The sequence below is a fragment of the Oryzias melastigma genome, linkage group LG9 (genome assembly GCF_002922805.2).
Source record: "Oryzias melastigma strain HK-1 linkage group LG9, ASM292280v2, whole genome shotgun sequence".
NCBI lineage: Eukaryota > Metazoa > Chordata > Actinopteri > Beloniformes > Adrianichthyidae > Oryzias > Oryzias melastigma.
The window spans coordinates 2,164,233-2,185,493 of NC_050520.1; the positions used below are offsets into that span (position 1 = coordinate 2,164,233).

A 21,261-nucleotide genomic window follows, 5' to 3' on the forward strand; every position below is an offset into this window, starting at 1 on the left:
TAATGTCTGACAAGGTGTCCATTATGAGTATCATTTTGTATTTTTATTTTTTGTATCAACCTTTATTTAACCAGGAAGTCCCATTGAGATGAAGAAATCTCCTTTACAAGTGAGTCCTGGCCGAGAGGTGACAAAAAAAAAATTAACTACAGTTAGAAAATAAAAACCAACATTTCCGATGTAATCAGGCCTCTGCGTCATGCTTTAATCACTGATAATAGAAAAAAAGAAACACTGTTCCATCAGTATATGACGATTCATCTTTTGCAAACTCTCTATTTCGTGGATTTTTTTATGCAGTTTCGCATGTTTTTTTCTGTTTTTACAGCACATTGTGTTCTGCGTCCTGATTGGCTGAAGACCTTTATCAATCAATCAATCAATCAGTCAATCAATCAATCTCCTCCGTTATATGTCGGTTGTACTGAATGTGTTTAGTTTGCCAAATTTTTTGAGAACTTAATCCCCACACTATTGAACTCTAAGTTTTGGTTGCAAATTGTGATTATGTTTGAGAAAAAAAAAAAAAGTAAAATTTGGTGAAGATTCTAGATTAGCTGTTTGCTAGCAAAAAAAAATCCTTTGCGTTCTGTGGCTCTAAAGCTAAAAATTAAAGGTTGAAGAAGAAAACATAAAGTTCTTTTTAGATCAAATAGTTTGGATTTGTTTTCTTGTAATTTAAAGATTTAATTAAAAAAAAAAAGAATATATTTAAAGTTATTTCCTACCAACAAAATAATCTGATATTAGACACTTTGTCAAACGTTATCCCTTAAATATTATATAATACTTATAGATTAAATATAATGTTGAAACGAATAAAGTAAAATAGTTTGTAAGTAATTAATTGTGACTAACATGATAATTTGACACCCCTAACTCAAATCTTTAGCATTGTATAGTTCAGACACATTATCATCATTTTCATTTTTCACCTAATAAATACGGGACTTGACTTTAACACTTGATTTCTAGTTGACAAGTGATTTGGCATCACATACGGCAACTTTTCTTATAGAACTTAACTTGTTTTAACTCGACAAAATCAGACTTAACCTCTTTAATTTACATTTTTTACAATTTTTTTTAATTCATAATCTGATTCTAAACTACTGGATTCTCTCCATCACATCCAATTCATTCTGGATGCTCATCCAGTTGCTTGATTACATGTCCAAAATCCATCTGCTACTTTCCTAAAGCGGCTGCTCTGACCGCTACACTGAGACCCTCAAGCTAGCAAAGTAAAAAACAACAAAAAACAAGCATATTTGAAAAGAAAAGAGTCAAAGAGGAAACAGAAGAAGGGCCTTCTACTTCAAAATAAAAGAGATTCCAGGAGTCTTTACTCCAAATATGGATGAGAATAATGCAGCAACTTGATATTACATGAATGCTGCTAATAAAGTTGTTAAAATGATCTATTCAAATTTTTGTTTTAGCATTTATCTGTTGCACCACAACATTCAGATGGGGCTAACAGCTGTTATGTCCCATTTTAATGAACAAATAGAGTTTGATATTATTATTTAATAGAGAGTAAAGACTAACTTTGACCTCAAAAGTTAAGGTAAAAAAAATGGTCCACCTCTTGAACCTCGTACAGGCCAGTCCATAAAACTATTATCTGACATTAAACGGGTCCCCGGCCGGGATCAAGGATGTACGGGATAATGCCCGACGAGGTGTCCATTCGTTTCTGATATGGGACACCTCGTCTGGCATGATCCTACATCTGGTCACTTAAGAAACAAAAACAATAGATCAATTATTAGATCAATTTTGTTATGTTTTTGATTTAAATTGTTTTTCGGGGTGATGCGTTGTCATGGTAACGAATACAAAGCCCAACATTGCTCCGCTGCAGCAGAGGAAAGTGCTACATAAACAAAGCATAAATTCAGAGAAAGCTCACTTCCTGTCGCTTGTTTTTGTCCAAAGAATGAAGCTAAAGTTTATTTTAAAGAAGCAAACTTGTGAACTGTAACTTGACATTTGTGATTTCTTTCACAAATAAGCAAGAAGAAAAGCACGTTTATTATTTTCCGTGGCTGTCCGTGTCTGTGTAAGTGAGGCTGGAAGTGCCAGCGTAAGATGGAACCAGAAACCTGCTATTATCATCATTACGCTGCATCTGCTGCAGCGGGATAATCTGTGTTTGTCCACATGGCGGCTGAGCTCATGCAGATTTGAACCGCTGTTTGAGGACGTCGGGGGTCGTGTTAGACTGAGCGCTGCTCAGGTTTGCTCAAGAAATCTGTGCTCAAAACACGCCTCACTTTTGGCTAAATGTGTTCAGAGATGCAGCATTAACCCTTTAACACAAGTTTAAACCTTTTACAAAACTGTAGCTTTTCAGCAGTTAACATGATCAACGTGATTCTAGTAGATTAAGTAAATGTATGGAGTGATTTTTGTGCCACCATATTGTTAGCAAAAGTAACAGTTTTCAGATCAAAATTTTCTAAATTGCAAACAAAATGTAAAATATTAGGAATAAAACTTAATAATTAATTAATAATAATTAATATTTCCTTTCAGAAATCTTATTTTTACTTTAAAAAATATGTTTGTTTGCAAACTTTTTTTGCTTTCAAAAAATAGTTTTGCGTTTGCAGATTTTTTGGGCTTTCAAAAATATTTTTGCATTTGCAAATATACTTTTTTGTGTTTCAAAAAGACATTTTCATTTGCAAACTTTTTTTTTACTTTTAAAAATATTTTTACATTTGCACACTTTTTTTTTACTGTCAGTAAATATTTTTGTGTTTACAAACATTTTTTTGCTTTTAAAAAATATTTTTGCATTTGCAAATTTATTTTCTTTCAAATAATATTTTTTCCGTTTGCAAAGTTTTCTTTTACTTTCAAAATATTTTTGCTTTTGCAAACCTTTTTTTACCTTCAGAAAATGTTTCTGCTTTTACAAACTTTTGTTTTCTTTAAAATGATATTTGATATCAAAATATTTAAGAAACTTATTTTTTACTTTCAAAAATATTTTTGCATTTGCAAACTTTTTTTTGCTTCAAAAAAATATTTTTGCGTTTGCAGCACAAATGTTTTTAGTTGAATTATGCCTTATCTTTCTATTATTTTTTTAAAGCAAAAAAAGTTTGCAAATGCAAAAATATTTTTGAAAGTAAAAAATAAGTTTCTTAAATTGATTCTTAAATGTTTTGATTTGCAAATAATGAAGTTTTATTCTCAATACTTCACATTTTGATTGCAGTTTAGAAAATTTTGATCTCACAACGGTGACTTTCCTACTTTCTCCACGCAGCATCCCTCCTCCCCTCCCTCAAAAACCGTTCCTCATTTCAGCGCAGATATTTAATAATCACATCTTTCCAAATGTGCAATGAGAACAGCAGGCTGAACCTCATCTCTGCGACACCCCCCCCTCTAAATCCTATCAAGCTGTCATTTCAAAGTCCAGTGTGATTTGGGCTTTGCCCCGGGGTGGTGCACAATTAAAGCTCTGCTTGGCTCTGGTAGGAGACGGCGCGAAACGACTGCTGGCAGCCTCTCAAAGCTTACATCATACCTGTGCGGTCCTGTAAACGGGCTTATCTTTCCCGCCGTCTCTGTTTTCTGTCTTTCTTACCTCTCTTTTTTTGTGGCGGTCTGTCCTTTCGTGTAAAGTCTTTGTCACCTAAATTATTCAAAGACAATTTTGCCTGGCGGTTGATCCTGTTTGCTCAGTCTGGTTTGGACGAGGAAGCACCAGCTGCTAATTGCCGGCTCAGGCTGGCTCCAGATGACATCATTGTCACCTCGCTCGATGGAACTTTGGAGCAGAAACTCGGCCGACGCGTCCTGTTTTGTTATTAAAGTTTGCTCTCGAGTCGTAGTCAAATTCTGGGCTGCGGTGTAGGATATTAGCTAAATACCAAATTTACAAAAGAAAAAAAATGGAAAAATCTCTAATTTTGCCAAAACAGCTAGAATATTGTTAAAATATTAGCTAAATCCAAATTAGAATAAAAAAACTGGGAAAGATGCCTAATTTTGAAAAATAAAATGGCTAGCATAATGCTAAAATATTAGCTAAAGTTCAAATAAGGCTTAAAAAACAGGAGAAATGCCTAATTTTGAAAAATAAAATGGCTAGCATAATGCTAAAATATTAGCTAAAGTTCAAATAAGCCTAAAAAACAGGAAAAATGCCTAATTTTGAAATAAAAAAACGGCTAGCATAATGCTAAAATATTAGCTAAATTCCAAATTAGAATAAAAAACTGGGAAAATGCCTAATTTTGAAAAAGAAAGTGGCTAGCATAATGCTAAAATATTAGCTGAAGTTCAAAAAAGGCTTAAAAAACAGGAAAAATGCCTAATTTTGAAATAAAAATACGGCTAGCATAATGCTAAAATATTAGCTAAAGTCCAAATTAGAATAAAAAACTGGGGAAAATGCCTAATTTTGAAAAATAAAATGGCTAGCATAATGCTAAAATGTTAGCTGAAGTTCAAATTAGCCTAAAAAACTGCAAAAATACCTAATTTTGAAATAAAAAATGGCTAGGATAATGCTAAAATATTAGCTGAAGTCCAAATTAGAATAAAAAACTGGGAAAACATGCCTAATTTTGAAAAAAAAATGGCTAGTATAATGCTAAAATATTAGCTAAATCCAAATTAGAATAAAAAACTTGGAAAACATGCCTAATTTTGAAAAAAAAAATGGCTAGTATAATGCTAAAATATTAGCTAAATCCAAATTAGAATAAAAAACTGGGAAAACATGCCTAATTTTGAAAAAAAATGGCTAGCATAATGCTAAAATATTAGCTAAAGTTCAAATTAGCCTAAAAAACTGGAAAAATGCCTAATTAAAAAAAACAGCTAGCATAATGCTAAAATACTAGCTAAAGTCCAAATTAGCTTAAACACTGGAAAAATTTCACATTTTAGCATTATGCTAAAATATTAGCTAAACTACAAACTATCCTAAAAACTGGTAATATTTCAAAATGGGAAGTTTTTTGCAGTAGATTCAATGTAAAGCTTTGTTTAAAAAGTGAAAAGTTCAACCTTGATGTGATTTTCTTTCTTCCACGTTCCTCCGGCTGTCAGAAAAAGAGACATAAATCTAAAGTGTTGTGTGATTCTGGCCCCCAGATCCACGTCTACACCCTCGAGACGAGCAAACCAGCGGTTTGTGTCGGCGGCTCGCCAGGAGATTTCACCTGCATCAACCTGAGAGACAGCCCCCCCCATCTGCTGGTGTGTGGAAACAAAGACAGGCGGTAAGACACGCACATTTATAGAAGATATGGAGGAGGAAGTGAAGGTGTTTGGAAATGAGCAGGAAGACCTTAAAGCTACGTTCACTCCGCCCTCTGAAACGTGTGTTCTAGCGACCACTTCCAATGACGCGTCAACATAAATAATGTAATAAATAATAAACTCACTTTTCAGTCTTCTGCGTTCAAAACTCTGTAGGTTTCTACGACCAGTTTTGAGGTTTATGTTTGAGGTTAATCCCAGAAGTGCCAACTGTTTGAAAATGGGTCACGGAGGAGAAATGAATAATTGCAGTTTGTGCCCGTCTGGAATGATATCGGAATAGAGCTGTGAAAGAAAAAAACATGGAGCGAGATTCACCGGATTTACTACACTTTGACAGTTTGTGCCGAACCTTTTCTAACTGAAGGTCACAGAAATGTGCTAGAGGAGGATAATAGAATAGAATAAGTACAGTTCAGTAGAATAGAATGGAATGGAATAGAATAAATTAGAGTACAGTATAACAGAATAGAATAGATAAGAATACAGTAGAGTAGAATACAATTGAGTAGACTAGAGTAGAATAGAGTATAGTGGAATAGAGTAGAACAGAATACAGTAGAGAACAATAGAATAGAGTAAAGTGCAGTACAATAGAAAAAGAATATAAGAATATAATAGAGTAGAGAAAAGTATAGTATAGTATAGAATAGAGTAGAGTAGAACATAATAGATAAGAATACTGTAAAGTACAGTATTATGGAATAGAGTAGAATAGAGTACAGTACAGTACAATAGAGTAGAAAAAATACATTACAATGGAATATAGTAGAACAGAAAAGAATCGAATAGAAAATAAGAGATTACAGTAGAACAGAATATATCAGAGTACAGTAGAGTAGAACACATTTATTGTTGTTATACTTTGTACAATGAAATTCAGCTAAAGAGTAGAAAAAAGAAGAAGCCCCTCCCTGCTTGTGCAGTGTGAACACCATGAGCTATACGAGTGTTTAGCGCGTTTCTAAACGAGCGTCATGTTCCTGCTGTGAGTTTAACTTCAGAGTCTGAGAGGAAACTTCATCCAGAGAGAAAGAAAGTGTCTTAAATGTCTCTTTGTTCTCTGCAGTCCTACTAACACATGCGTGCACACAAGTCCCTCTCCATTCAGGACTTGTCAGCGGGCGCCGCCGCCTTCGATCTGCCAGGATCAGAAAAACGCTGGCATGTCTTCATCCGACGCTGCCCTGCTGTTTCTATTCAGCCCATTTGGCCGATCAACAGCTGGCTTAAATTGAAGGACCATCTCTTATTGTTTACCTCCTGTCTGCTGCGCTGCAGACTTGTTAGGACTAATAGCAGCTGCACGCAGACAAAGACGTTCTCGCTTCAAAATCATTTCAAGGGCTCCTCTCTTGTTCTTCGCTTTCTGATTAGATTTAGTCCAGGAAGGTACACACATTATCTCAGCCCTTCACTCTGGCGCAGCTGATGCAGCCGAGGACAAATGGAGGAACGAGGACGCTCTGCGATCTTGGCCCTTCCACAGGGTGGCTCACAGCCAAGGTTTAATGCATCTCTTCATCCTGTCCAAATGAGCTTTGTCCCATTGTCAGCTTTTTTTTTTCTCTTTTAATATCAAGGAGCAAACGGATAGTCGAGACGCGGACTGCCTGGAAACAGGCCACATCTGTGAAAATGGGGAAACAGGGAATCAAAAGAGCCATTAAACGATTAGAGGACTTGTTGCTGTCACTTGTCAGAATAGAAGACGAGTCTACGACTTCTTCTAAACAACTTCAGGTTTATGAAATTAGTGGCAGATTCTCAGTATATTTCATAAACTCTCTGACGTTGGTGTGTTTGATCCGCTCAGCTACAAAACTTCAGAGACTCATGAGTTAAATCATCAAAAGATGAAAGAAACTGAGAAAACTTCAACTGAGTAAATAAAATCACAAAAACTGCAGATTTTTACACCTGAAAGCTGGAAAACAGGTTTTTACTGCAAATTAAATTATAATGAACAAGCTAATCACACATACGTTTGATTAAAAGTCCTTAAGATATTCAATCACCAGAATTAAATATGTTATTGTAAATCGTAGTTTAAAACTGTTAAAAATTTTATAGAAAAATAAATCATTTCCAAATTAATGAGGATTTTTTTATATTTCATGGAAAGTTTTTTCCAGCTAAAATATTTGCTTCAAATGACCAAAAGCTTCTGTAGATTAGGATTATTTCTTACATTTTAAAACTTAAACTAAAGAAAGACTTGCTGCTTTTCAAATTTCTATCAAAAAACACAAAACAAACTTAAAAAATGCCCACATAATTCTGTTTTTTGGGGTTTTGAAGCTACAAAATAATCCCCTATCATCACACTACCACCACGGTTCTTCAACATTAAGTGCTCTGAGATTTAAAAAAGGATTTTGCTGTGAATTTTGTTAATTAATATAGTGATAATTTAATAAAAAGCATTTTAGAATCTGAAAGAAAAATGAAATGTTTTGTAAATAAGTTATAAACCCTAAAATTTTCGCTGGGTAGTCCTGAAACTGAGTGTGGATATTCAACTTTTGGGGATTTTTTTTTTTTTTTAGCTTTATTATTTCACAAAACATGAAAATAATAAAGAAACTCAATTTTTAAAGTCTGTTGGATTTCTATTTAACCTTGTTTTTACCAGGAAATCCCATTGAGATTAGATCTCTTTTCAAGAGAGACCCGATCATCACAGCTGATAATCTCTTTAAGATGATCATCTGTTTACATTTGGGCAGCTTGTTAAATTTCCAGAGAAAATCAAAATCTTTTAGAAAAGGAATGTTTCTGTTTTGGACCCTAATTTAAGTTTGAAGAATAAAAAATTGCAGTAAAACCGTCTAAAATAAAGAGGCTTTGTAATTGGGTGTTGGTGTCAATCACGCGGCGTAACTTCCTGTTGGATGCAAATGTGGTTCCGATCTAAACACATCAAACATCAGAACTCCTGTTGATAATTAAACTCATATTAAGCTAAAAAGGATCACTTGTGTCCACTAAATTGCCGAATCTGAAATCTTGTTTAGGAAATAATGATTGATGTGTTCTTGCGGCTTCGGGAAAATGACCGCGGCTCCACTTCCTGTTGATTAATGAAGACAGATTCTGGCCGGGGACGGCTCGCCGCGGACAGTTGCCTTCAGCGTTAGATTTATGGTTCCCTGCGGCCCGCCGGTAACCCCTCATTGTCTGAATGTGCGCCTCCATCACGTAATGCCTCTAAACAGGCTAGTTCACAGCGCCCATCTCACCATTTAGCTGCGATTCTTTGATAAAGTTTCGCCCTGAAACTCGCCCGAGTCCCCGGAGTAAATCTGATTATGGTAATGAAGACTTGGACGGAGGCGGGATGGAGTCATGTCCTGGATGCTTTCAGCTGCAATAAAGCCACGGCGACAACAGATGGAGCTCCAGCTCCCCCGGGCTTTCCTTACTAATGAAACACACAAAGCAAGAATTCGGCTCCTCTTTTCTCCAGGATCGGCCACAAACAGACGCAGCGCCATGATAATAATTACAGTCATCAGACTGTCGTCCTCCGCTTCTCCTAATGAGGGAAAATCAGTCACAAAAACGGTTTCAGAAGGGAATATTTTAGGTTTTTACTCCTTAAAATGCCACACTCAATCTACAACTCTTTTTTTGCATAATCTTTCTAGTTATTCTAATATTTGAGCGGATTTTCTTTGTCATATTTCTTTTTCAAAAGATTTTAGCCAACAAATCCCTCAATGCGACTTAAAGATCATAACGACGACAAGGCAAAACAAAAACTAAAAGCTAATGTTCAATGTTAGAAATCAAAACAAAATTCTATGGAGTGATTTTTGTGCCACATACTGAAAACAAAAGCAAAATATTTTAAAGAATAGCTAAAAATGTAGTGACTTGATCATGTGACGCGGCGCTGAAGCGTCTGTTTCCGCCCCTGTGACTCAGGGTGAGAGTGTTCGACCTCCGGACCGGCTCCTCCGTGCTCTCCCTGTACGCCCACCACCTCGGCGTCACATCAGTGCAGGCGGACGACTGGAAGGTGGTGAGCGGCGGCGGCGAAGGGCTGGTGTGTGTTTGGGAGATGAGGATGGGAGCGAAGCTGTGGGAGATGCACAACAGGTGAGACGACGTTCAGAAATGTTTGATTTGTCCAGTTGGGCTCTGAAGAGTTTCACTTTAAATGTCTTAACGAGTTATCCAATTAAGTACAAAGTAACTGTCCCCTTCCGTGAATTTATACTTACAGGATTTGTTTCTGATTTAAACTCAAACTTAGCCACTTCTAGAGTGACTTAGGATCCATTTATTGGTGTGTTTGTGTGTTTGAACCCAAAGGTTCTTGAGCTTATTGAGAACTTTTTCCTTCAGGAGTTCCTGGTAGAGTGCAGACTTTACTGTTCCATCAGCTTCATAAATCAGGGTTTGTACGGTCATGAAAAACCTGGAAAATTTTTGGAAATTGAAAATGTAATTTCTAGGTCCTTGAAAAGGTTTTTCAATCAATCAATCATTAGGTTTAGGATTTATATAGCATGCTGGATAATAAATACAATAATGAGATCAAATAGAATATGGATAAAATCCTGAAACAATTAAATACAAAAAAGAAACAACAAAATCACAGAAACAATAAAAAGTTAAACTGTTAAAGCAACCAAAAACACTAGAAAAGTTGCATTAGTGTGAATGTTTTTTGCTAAAAGTAGTCTTTGAGGAGGCGGAAGCTTTTTACTGAAATTGCTAAAGGGATTTGCTGAAAATGCAAAAGAAGCAAAAGACTCACTATAGTGTGAATACTTACTAAACATTCATACAATAACAATTACTTAATAACATGAATAATGAATAATTAAATATTCTATAAAGTTTTGGAAAAGTCATGAATTTTAATATTTTGGATTCAAAAAACATTTAAAAAATAGTTTATTATGAGATTCGACTCGATTGCAGCCTCTTGCTAGTAGTAATGGGAGTTTACATTTCTGTAAAGCAGGTCGAGGTTTTCATCAGTTCAGCTAATTCAACTTGCTATGGAACATGGATTAGCAAATGCTATGAATTGTAGCTTTGACAAGTGTCTTTTAAGGAGAAGAATTGACTGTGGCTACTGAAAGACCCAAAATGTGAACAATGCAGTCTTCTCTCCAAGTCCTTGGACGTTAGAACAACTTTTTTCAGACTTTTGCTATAGTTTTCTTCTGAATTTGCCATCTTTTTTTTATTAGCTATAAAAAGTATAAGTTGGAACTCTGTTTTAGTAAAATAGTTCATAAAGTCCCTTTTTTATCATGTATGTTAATCTTTTAATGTGCCACAATATCACAAATTTGAATGTAAATACCTTAAATTGAGGCTTTTCACGGCAAATGATTAAAAAATACATAAATTAAAATAATTAATTACAGGTCATGATTAATTGATTGCACAAATGAATGGGATGGGAGCTCTAGTATGAAAATGTACAAAAGTCGGACTGAAATGTGTTTATTTTTAGCTTTGGAAAACCATTGTGTGTACAAACCCTGATAAAGTCGAAGCAGCCCCACATTATCACACTTCCACCACCATGTTTGACTGTTTTCTTTCCAGAAACGTCCTCGACTCTCATCAGTCATTTTGTGGATTATTTTAGATTTTTCTCTGAGTTCTTGTTGCTCAGCAGCGTCTTTCTCCTTCAACATGGATTCATGTTTGTCCAAAAAGGGTAACTTATAAACTCTGACCTGAGCTGGTGAGGCCGGACCTTCTGTCCATACTGGAAGACCAACTTTTCTTGGTTTTGAAATGTCTTTGTGCTCCTTTCAGATATTTTAAGGATTGTCAAATTCTGATAATAGATTAGTTAAAATTTGAATCAAAAAGTTTGCAGGACTGTTTATCAAGTCAAGTTCTGCTCAAAGCGACCTCATTGATTCACACAGAACCTTCAGGGTTTCAGTGTAAATGTTGTGGTTTTGTCCTGACTTGATGCTGACCGTGAACTGGTGTGTTTGTGGCAGACATCCCGTCAGGCACGTGCGCTTCAGCAGCAGCACGCTCCTAACCGCCAACATCCCGGACGACAAGTCGCCGCGGGGCGCCTGCATCACGGACGACGACCTCACCGCCCACCGCAGGTCTCCGCCTTCTCTCAGGGAGGGGTTCATGAAGATCTGCTGCTTTTACAAAGTGTTGAGTCATTTGTTGATGGGATTGACACTTCAGGGCCACCATAGAAAAAAGATTTTTAAATCAGTTTAGAAACAAATATTTACACAGAATAATAAAAATAGGTCTGGGAATCGATTAAAAATATTTAACTAATTAACCACAATCTGGAGAAAAAATTAATCCCAATTCTTTTTTTGCTTTAGTTACAGTATTTGCCAACTACTTATAATCTGCAAATATTCACGATATAAAATCACGCACCAAACTGTACATTTAGAACATTTATTTTTAATTAATGCTGTCAATCGATTAAAAAAGAAATCAGATTAACTTTTTTCTTGTGATTAATCACAAGAAAAAAATCTCAAGAAAAGCATTAACAATGTTTTTTTCCTTCATTTTTATTCTCTGAATTTTTTATTTATTTATCAAGTGTTAACACATAATGTAATTTGTGTACAAAGTTCATCAAAATTAAGGAAAGAAGAACTTTAGAGACTTTGATGTCTGCAGTTTTACTCCAAGAAGATGCTGCAAGATGCAAAAGAAGTTCCGGTCACATAGCGCTTTTCTGTGCCGCTGCAGACGAGGCTCAGAGTCGTGTTACCATGACGACATGCCGGGACACGGATCAGATAGTCCGCTTTTTGTGAAAAAGCAATCTAAACCAAAAGAAATAACAAGAATAAAGCGCTAAAAACTGATTTAATATTTATTTTTTTCTAAGTGACCGTGGTATAAGGGGAATAATATCAGACAAAGACAAATAAAATTAATTTTAAATGATTCTCGTTCGTTAACACGTTAATGTTTACAGCACATTATAAAAACAAATCAAATATGTAATAATTTAATGAAATTGACCACAGATGGAAGAATTTAACTCCTTAAATAACCTTTAAGAACAGCAAACATATTTCCCTGTGGTTTCTGCAGCAGTGGTGTAGTGGTTTGCACTCATCCCATAGTGAGAAAAAGCAATGGTTCAAATCCTGGCTGGGTCTCTTCTGTTTGGAGTTTGGATGTTTTCCTCATGCATGCATGGATGAATTCCTTCCTTCCATCTTCTTCCTCTTCCTTCCATGTCTTTCCTCCCTTCCTCTTTCTTCTTACTTCTTCCTATTAATCCTTTTCCTTCCATCTCCTTCCTCCTTTCCATCCTTTCATCTTCTTCCTACCACTTCCTATTTATCCTCTTCTTTCCTTCCTTTTTCCCTCTTACGTCCTTCATCATCCTTTTATCCTCTTGCTTCCTTCCTTTCATCTTCTTCCTTTCTTCCTCTTCTTCCTTCCTTTCTTTCTTCCTCTTTTCCTCCCTTCCTCTTTCTTCCTACATCTTCTTTTAATCCTCTTCCTCCCTTCCTTCATCTTCTTCCTCTTCCTTCCGTCCTTCCTCTCTTTTCCTCCCTTTTTTTCTTCTCTTCCTTCCTCCCTTTCTTTTCCTCCCTTCGTCTTTCTCCCTACCTCTTCTTTTTATCCTCTTCTTTCCATCCTCTTCCTCCCTTCCTTCATCTTCTTCCTTTTCCTGTCTTCCTACCTCTTCTTTCTATCCTCTTCCTTCCATCCATCCATCCTATTTTTTCTTCCATTTTTTCTCTTCCATTTATCCTCTTGCTTCCTTTCTTTCATCTTCTTTCTTTCTCCCTATTTCTTACTTTTCTTTCCTTCCTTCATTCCTCCCTCCTGAGATCCTTTCAATCAAGGTGTTTTTCCAGCTCGTCCTCATGGATCTTCCACAGATTTTACTTTTAGTAGCTTCTAAAAGCATTTATAACTAATTCGTTTTTAATGTTTTTAATTATTTTTTGTTGAAAAACCCAAAAATGAAGATTAAAAAAACAGCTGCAACTTATTTTTACAGGATTCTCATGAAAGTTTCCTTTACTCTTACAGATCTGCTCAGTGAGGAATGTTAAACTATTGAAAACTCTGGAAGGTTGTCCCAATTTTAGGAGAAATCTAGTTCCTTTTTAGCTTCATTTGATTGGATTTGTTTTTTCCCATCAGGCACCGAGGCATCATCTGTCACTACGACTTCTCTGAAGACGCTCTGTCCCCGGATCACGTCCTTCCCATCTGCAGGTCCGACTACGTCGACTCGTACGGCTACAACTACAACATCGGCCTGGCGGTTCCGTACGACCGTCTGTCCGGATCTCATCCGTCGCTCTGACCGGAACATCTTCACCTCCGTTCTCAAGTCCTTTAGAAACATTCATGCTTGTGCTTCTAAATGTGTCACATTTTAGTCATACGATGACCGTATGATCAGGATTTTAACATGTAAAGAATGTTTTCTCATTTATTTTGATAATTCATAGATTTTTATTACTTTAGAGATCAAAAGAGCTGATTTCATGTGGAATTTACCAAAAATAAAACAGCGTTCTTGAATGATCCACTTCTTCAAATCTCTTCTTGATTGTTTATTTCTACATTTGTGTTATGAAATTGTGCAGTTAAACTGATAAAAAAATATTATCCAACAATTATAAAACGCAGTTGCTGATTCAGAGTTTAAAAGGGAAGTAGAAAAGAATTAAAATCTCTCCATAGAAGTGCAATGTCAAAGTTTTTTGTTTCAATTCCTTCAAAAAACGAGCAGGCTTTACAAAAACGGTTCTCTCAAGACTTCCCACAATGCACTGTGGCAGTGTCCAGAAAGCGAATGTGCATCCTGGACTCCATTTCCAGACCCTTTAAAATCTGTGGAGGGAAAACTCTCATGAAGGAACCGAAACACGTTCACGATCTTTGAAAGCGAAGTCAAACCTGTTCGAAATGTTCAAAGGTGATTCCTTCATAGAAGTCCTCCGGACCCTGCAGACACGGAGACGGGTTAGTCGGTCCTCTCAGAGGAGAGCCCGTCCTGTTCGGGTCAGCAGCGTTACCATGTGGGGCACGTTGGTGCTCGCCACCTCCAGCATGGCGGCGTCTGTGATCTCTTTGGCGGCTTCCTGGCCGATGGTGCCGCACTTGGACAGGAGCTCCTCCACCACCTGGAATGAGGGCGGGAGACGGAGACCTTAAGTCTTGTTCCAAATTCATCTAAAAAACTCGTTTCACTCATTTCAGATTTATTTAGCATGTAAACCCTGCATCAAAACAAGAGAACACAACTATTTCAATTAGTCTCCTTTGGGCCTCCATACAGTTTAAGTTTAGGACAAATATAAAATAAAATCTTAAAATATTTTGGAAAAAAAAGACTGTACAAGAACATTTGTAAAAATATGAGAGAAAAGGTCAAAATGTTTATAAATATAAACTATTGCAGTTATTAAAAAAAACTATGTTATTTAGGAATTAAGTCGTGAAACAATGAAAAAAAGATTAAAATTATGAGGAAAAAGCCAAAATTTTATGATTATAAATTCTTACAAATATTAGAAAAAATCTAAATTATATAGGAATTAAGTCGGTAAAAAAATACAAATTTTACAAGTTTAAATTCTTAAAATTATTTAAAAAAAAGTCTAAATTTGATGAGAATAAAGCCATAAAATTATGAGAAATAGTCTAAATTAGACCAAAAGGCTACAGGAATTAAGTTGTGAAAATATGAAAAAAAATTAAAAATGCTAAGAACATAAAAGTCTACTATTGGGAGAATAAAGAAAAAAAAACATTTACAAGGATCAATTTGTTAAAGTAAGAGAAAAAAATCTAAATTGTACAAGTGTAAATAACATCCTACATTTATTAGAAACAACTCTAAATTATATACGCATTAAGTTGTATAGTATAATTTCATTTTACAAGGATAAATCTTTAAAATTGTGAGAAAAAGTTGACATTTTATAACATTAAAGTTGCAAAACTATCAGAAAAAAAATTGTACAAGATTAGTCATAAAATCGTGATAATAAAGTCAAAATATTACAAGTATAAATTCTTACACATATTAGAAACAAATCTAAATTACACAGGAATTAAGTGGTGAAATTATTTTTAAAAAACACAACATTTACAAGGATAAATCCTTTAACCTTTAAAACCTTTAAACCTTTAACCTTTTATCCTTTAAAAGCCTACATTTTTCTGAGTATAAATTCTTACAATTATTAGAAAAAAAATTAATTATATAGGAATTAAGTTGCAAAAATATTTCAAAAAGACAGATTTTACAAGTACAATTTCTTAAAATTAAGAGAAAAAAGTCTTGATTTTACAAAAGTAAAGTGGTAAAATAATGATTAAAAAGTTTACAAGGAAAAGGCCTTTTTTTCAAAAAATAAAATGTTAAAAACATATTTCATTTAAAACTACAACTTTTTAAGTCATAAATGTACGATTTTGTTCTTTGGATTGTATACTTTTTTGTCTTCTTTTTTTTTCTTTTTTCGACTTTATTCTAATTTATCTAAATATTTGTTTTCTTTCATGGTGGATCTGATACTTCATTGTTGGAAAAGTAAAAGAAAAGGAGAGAAAATGTGAGGTGGGGAAGAAAATAGTAATTTAAAAAAATATATATTTCTAATTTGTCTTTTAAAAAGTTGGGATTTGTTTGGTTTGAAAATTAAAAATGTCTTATTCTTAATTCATCAGAATAAAACAAACAAACAAACAAACAGTAATCATAGAGTTGCTCTGATGTCTTACCTTCCTGTACTCCGCCAGAGTTATTGTCCCATCGCCGTTTGTGTCGTGCATGTTGAACAAAACTACAAAAACAAAACAAACAAACATAAAGATCAGGTCTCATGCATGCAGACATTTTTTTAAACATTTTTTTTTTACATTTCTTTCTAAATATGTTTATTGATTATTCTTAAAAACAGTTCTGTCAAAACTCTTGAATATACCAAGTGGTTTTATTTGGGTTTCTAATCTTTTTGACCCTAATTTGACTCCGTAGTCCGTCTGCAGGCCGGAGAGCTTCAAACTGTGTCAGATCTCTGCTGCAGACCTGTCAATTATTCACTCAGGTTTCTATTTTAAGGAAACATTCTTGGCGAAGGGAAGATTTTAAAGTTCAACCAAGGGCATTGTGGGGAAAAAACTTAATATCTAACTGAGCTACATTCACTATTTTTTCACCAAACAAGCAGCTAAAAACTCTTTTTTTTCTTTTTGTAGGCTTTTCGTTCATGTGGTTAAATGTCTCTGTTGTTTCCTGTTGTAAACACTCTTTCCCAAGATGCATTGCTGCAGGAATGCACACCTTCACTGTTTGTTTTAGCTCCTGTCCAGAAAAGAACTTCAGCTGCTGCTGAAGACTAAATTTAGAGTTCGGATCATATTTTTTTTTTTTTGTCATAAAAGTGCAACTAAAATATATTAAATGTGTAGCAGAATCAACTTTACTTTTAAATGATTTGTGTGTTTAGTTAGCTTTAAGCTGCTGTAATTTTGAGTTGTGCGTGTGTTTTGTATTTTTTTTAATTTTGTCATTTTTGTACAATACACAAGTAAGTTTTGCACAAAATGTATTGTATGAGTTACAAGTCATAAACGGATGATTCTCCCCATACCTCCTCTGTGGAAGAGAGTATTTATGCATGATGAAATATTTGCATTTTGTGTAAAAAACTTTAAATTAATCTGTTTAAAGCACTAAAAGAAGAAACTTTTGCACCATTTTTAAGGACATTAAAAGTTTCACATGTGGAAACCTTAGAACTTCATCTTTATCACATTACAACGACACAGAAAAACATCTGCATAAATGTCAGATTCACTTATTCTCATCGATGACATTCATGCCTGAATAACACATTAGACTTTGAAGTTCATGAGTGAGAAGTGTTGGTGGAGCAGATCTCTACACTGAAGATAAGGAGCTGTTTATTATTAGGAAGATTTTCAGGTTCAGACAAAAGATTAAAAACAGACCAAACCTGAAAAAGATGAAAGACCAGTTCAGCTTGTACTGAAATAAACATGAACAGAAGTCATTCTCCTGCTCCTGTCCGAACGTTTGTCAGGACGTAAGTTTCCAGCATGTCTCCTTCATGACGTTTCTGCTTGAATTCTGAATTTTATAAATTTGATAGTTTTTTAAATATTGGACAAAATATTCCCTATAGGAAATCCTTCAAAAAATGTGTGCACTTTTGAACTTTTGCATATATTTTCAGCGATAAACCATTCAAACTTTAAAATGTTCAGCAACTACTGCGTTTTAGGGTAATTTGGAGTTTATTTTTACCAACATGCTAGCTGTTTTTGGCTAATTTAGACATTTTCCAGTTTTGTTTTTTTTGCGAATTTGGACTATTTGGGCAAAATTAGACATTTGTTAGTTTTTTGTTTTACAATTTGCTGTTTATTTTATATTTAGCATGATGCTAGCTGTTTTTGCTAATTTAGACACGTTTCCAGTTTATTGGGCTAATTTGGTCTTTAGCTAATATATTAGCATTATGCTAGCTGTTTTTGGCTAAATTAAACATTCTTTCCAGTTTTTTTTTCTTTTTTTGAAAACTTATAGTTTAGCTAATACTTTAGCATTATGCTAGCTGTTTTCAGCTAAATTAAACATTCTTTCCAGTTTTTTTTAACAATTTGGAGTTCAGCTAATATATTAGCATTATGCTAGCTGCTTTGGCTAATTTAGACATTTTTACAGTTTATTATGCTAATTTGGAGTTTAGCTGCAATTTTAACAATTGTTTCTGCAAAATTTGACATTTTTTCCAGTTTTTTTGGGCTATTTGGCATTTTGCTAGTATTTTAGCATTATGCTAGCTGTTCTTGCTGATTTAGACATTTTTACAATTTATTAGGCTAATTTGGAGTTTAGCTAATATTTTAGCATTATGCTTGCTGTTTCAGCTAATTTAGACATTTTTACAGTTTATTATGCTAATTTGGAGTTTAGTTGCAACTTTAACAATAAGCTAGTTGTTTCTGCAAAATATGATTTTTTTTTTCAAATTTTTGGTTCTATTTGGCATTTAGTTAATATTTTATCAGGCTTTCGGCTTCAACATTTTCCGCTATCAGGTTCATTGTTTTCAGTTAGCTATCAGTTTCAGTGTTTTCAGCTATCAGCACTAGCATCTTACAGCTTTCACACTAGCAGCTAACTGCTATCAAGCTAACTTTAGATTTCAATATGTAAAAACTGCATTTTAAAGTCAAAATATGATTTTTTTTTAAACCAAGGAGTTCATTAAAGTATCAAAGTTGTCTGAAAGTACTTGTAGGCAAAACAGATATAAAAATACTGGACTTTAGAAATACAGCTTAGAGAAAGTAGAAAGCTAATGAAGCAAAAACAAACATAAAGAAGCTGGAAGCCCCTCCCAGAAATGAGGCAACATGTCGTGTCTTTCTTTTGTAACCCGGTCACATTCCCCACTCAGCCATGCAACAGCTGACAGACTGCAGAGTTCATGCACCTCCTGCTGCAGGACAGCCACCATCAAAATGTAGGAAACGTCCACTCACAGCGAAGCTTCTCTCTTCTCACCGCCTCCTTCTCCTCGTCGGTCATTTCCACTGTTGGGGGGCGGAAGTGGGACATCACCATGAGGAACTGCTCGAAGGTTATCTCCTCCAGGGAACCCACTTCACTGCCATGCTGGTTCCTGGATCACAGACCAAACACGGATTTAAAAGATCTGATCAAGTTTGTCTGATAAAACACAACATAAAAGTATGCTTCTATCATAAAAGGAATAATTTTCACTATTAATATTAGTATTAGCCTACTTTAGACTCTTTGATAAAAACGTTACCAACTCAAAGGTTATTCAAATAAAATGTAGGTTGTTTTTTTAGTTAAAGTTAATATAAAATTTAGTGTTTTTAAATGTGTTTTAACTGTCCAAGCTGACAGAAATCCAGACATTCAGTTTATCTCATATTTTTAAATCTGTATTGTTGTCACTTCCATGAAGGATTAAACCCAGAACTGCATTTTTCTGAGAGTCTTACAAACTGAAAATAAGTTTATTTCAGCAGGAAAGAGTCACTAAGATCTTCATGCAGTTTGGTGAGATCTGTTATTCACACATGGAAAATGATTGTAGACTATCAACAAAATATTCAAGAATAAACAAATTATTAATCTCAAAACTGACAAAATTATATATATATTTAAGACTTTTGGACAAAAAAAATGTGCAAAAATATGTTAAAATATTATCAGAGAATCCTTTATACCAGCAAATCTACCATCTGATTTTTCCATTTTCAGATTAAAATTGTTTACTGCAACGATCCCAGAGCAACAGATAGTTAAAGAAAGTTCTGGAGAAATCTGGACCTAAATAAAGAAGACCCCCCGGGTCTGGCAGTGTGTTTTGATGGGTGGGGGCGCCATGACTGGACCGGTCATTGGTCGGACAAATCTCCAAAACATCATTTCCTTACATCAGCATCACGTCAGGTTTCAATTTGTTTTTTATTTGAGTTTTATTCGTGTCATTTTATGTTTTATTATCTTGGATGTGGAGTGCAGGGGAGTTGAGGTCATCCTGGGTATTATTTCAATTCATTTTAATTGTTTTCAGCCTGTAAAACATATTTTGTAAATAAAGTTTTGATTTTTAGCTTCCAACACATTATGGAAAACTTCAAAGTTTCTGAGCTAACAAGAACAAAATGTAGACGTAAATATAGAGGTAAAATAAAGTTTTGTGAAAAAGTTGACAGTTCCAACCTTTTGTCAAAGAAAGCTTCAATAATTTGACTTCTGATGGGATTGTTAGCCAGAGCCGGGATTCTGTTCAGACTTTCTCTGCTGCAGAGAAAAGCAAAAGAGAACATTTCTGAGAATGTAAACATGATCAAACTTCATTTGACAAGTCAAATAAAAAGACGTGAGGTTAATCTGACAGGAGAAATAATAAACATTTGTTCCTTTTTTTCATTTATGGACGCCACCTGTGCGTCCTATTTTAGCTGAATAAACACTAAATTAGCTGAAAAAAGTAAGAAAAATGAAGGTTACCTGATTGTCTCCTTATTTTCACTCAGCTGCTGAAATCTTTTGTGGAGATTGTTGATCTGCTCTGGTGAAACTGCAGGAAAAATGCATTAAAATGTCAACAATTTAGAATAATTATTAAGAGGAAAGTTTTTTAAAGTGTGTCATAAAGTTCCCATTTCTCCAGAAGAATAAAAACGTTCTTTTTAGCATTTAAAGCAGCAAAAACATGCACTGGAGGGGCCGCAGACGGGAAAATAATGACATTTTTTAACACAAACTCTAAGGATAACCTGCACAAAACTAAAATCAGAAGTGCACCTGCAAAAGAACAGCATGCAAATCTTAACTTATGGTGGAGAAAGTAATAAAAAAAAAGTCCAAAGTCTCGCTGATAAGATCCATGAGATTGGGCTCTGACTTTGGAGCAAAGTGCGTGTTGGCGCGTGTCTTCAGGAGGATCGACCCCTACCCACCCCCCAAAAAATCCTCTGAAGGACTTTTCCTTCTGGACAACTCCAATAAAATCACGCAAACTTCTAAGATCTTTTGAGAAAACTTCTGAACGTTCTTCCACTCACATCCAGTCCTCTCCACCAGATCTGGATCCAGCTGAGTGACGCGCGTCTGCGTTCCTCCCATCGTCGAGCCTGTTTGTGCCTCCAGCTCGCGGCGACTGCTGCAACCGAGCGGGGCGGGGCACGGCGGGGGAAGTATCATCACCGGGCTTCGAACCGGTCCCTTAAAGGAAACGTGATTTCAAACCTGTTGTTTTCTTAAAATGACCAACACAGCGCGTCATGAATCATTTTTAAAAAGCCATTTGAACATTAATGATCGTTTTTTATTACTATTATTAATTTTAATAAAATATTTGTATGTATTTTTATTTTAATACTTTTTATTTATTATTTTTTATTGCCAAAAATAAAGATTTAGTATTTCCAATATTG

At 34.9% G+C, this 21,261-nt stretch overlaps 2 protein-coding genes and 1 long non-coding RNA gene across 3 annotated transcripts in view; 2 read left to right on the forward strand and 1 right to left on the reverse strand.

Annotated features, from left to right (window-relative positions):
* Positions 1–13,946, forward strand: part of fbxw8 (F-box and WD repeat domain containing 8) — a 26,381-nt gene extending 12,435 nt beyond the window's left edge. The window contains exons 8-11 of the mRNA XM_024275130.2: positions 5,125–5,252; positions 9,223–9,396; positions 11,277–11,393; positions 13,435–13,946. Coding sequence (XP_024130898.1) covers positions 5,125–5,252; positions 9,223–9,396; positions 11,277–11,393; positions 13,435–13,600 — 585 coding nt within the window. The 3' untranslated portion in view covers positions 13,601–13,946. The remainder of the gene's footprint in view (positions 1–5,124; positions 5,253–9,222; positions 9,397–11,276; positions 11,394–13,434) is intronic.
* On the forward strand, positions 5,274–9,056 carry LOC118599107. Its single transcript, XR_004948397.1, has 2 exons — positions 5,274–6,798; positions 6,876–9,056. It is a non-coding gene; the product is annotated as an uncharacterized LOC118599107 (long non-coding RNA).
* On the reverse strand, positions 13,839–21,043 carry tesca (tescalcin a). Its single transcript, XM_024275133.2, has 8 exons — positions 20,890–21,043; positions 20,333–20,402; positions 20,042–20,122; positions 18,826–18,965; positions 16,033–16,094; positions 14,319–14,426; positions 14,200–14,247; positions 13,839–14,133 (listed from the first exon to the last, which is right to left on the reverse strand). The coding sequence occupies exons 1-8, from the start codon at positions 21,026–21,028 to the stop codon at positions 14,053–14,055; spliced, it is 729 nt and encodes a 242-aa protein (XP_024130901.2). The 5' UTR covers positions 21,029–21,043; the 3' UTR covers positions 13,839–14,052.
* Between the last annotated feature and the right edge of the window lie 218 nt (positions 21,044–21,261).

Excerpts from the sequence above, each read along its gene's own strand:
- tesca (XM_024275133.2), bottom strand. The coding sequence starts at position 21,028 with ATGATACTTCCCCCGCCGTGCCCCGCCCCGCTCGGTTGCAGCAGTCGC. Across the intron at positions 20,403-20,889 it reads TCTGGTGGAGAGGACTGGAT|TTTCACCAGAGCAGATCAAC; the intron begins GTGAGTGGAAGA and ends TTTTTCCTGCAG. Across the intron at positions 16,095-18,825 it reads GAGAAGAGAGAAGCTTCGCT|TTTTGTTCAACATGCACGAC; the intron begins GTGAGTGGACGT and ends TTGTTTTTGTAG.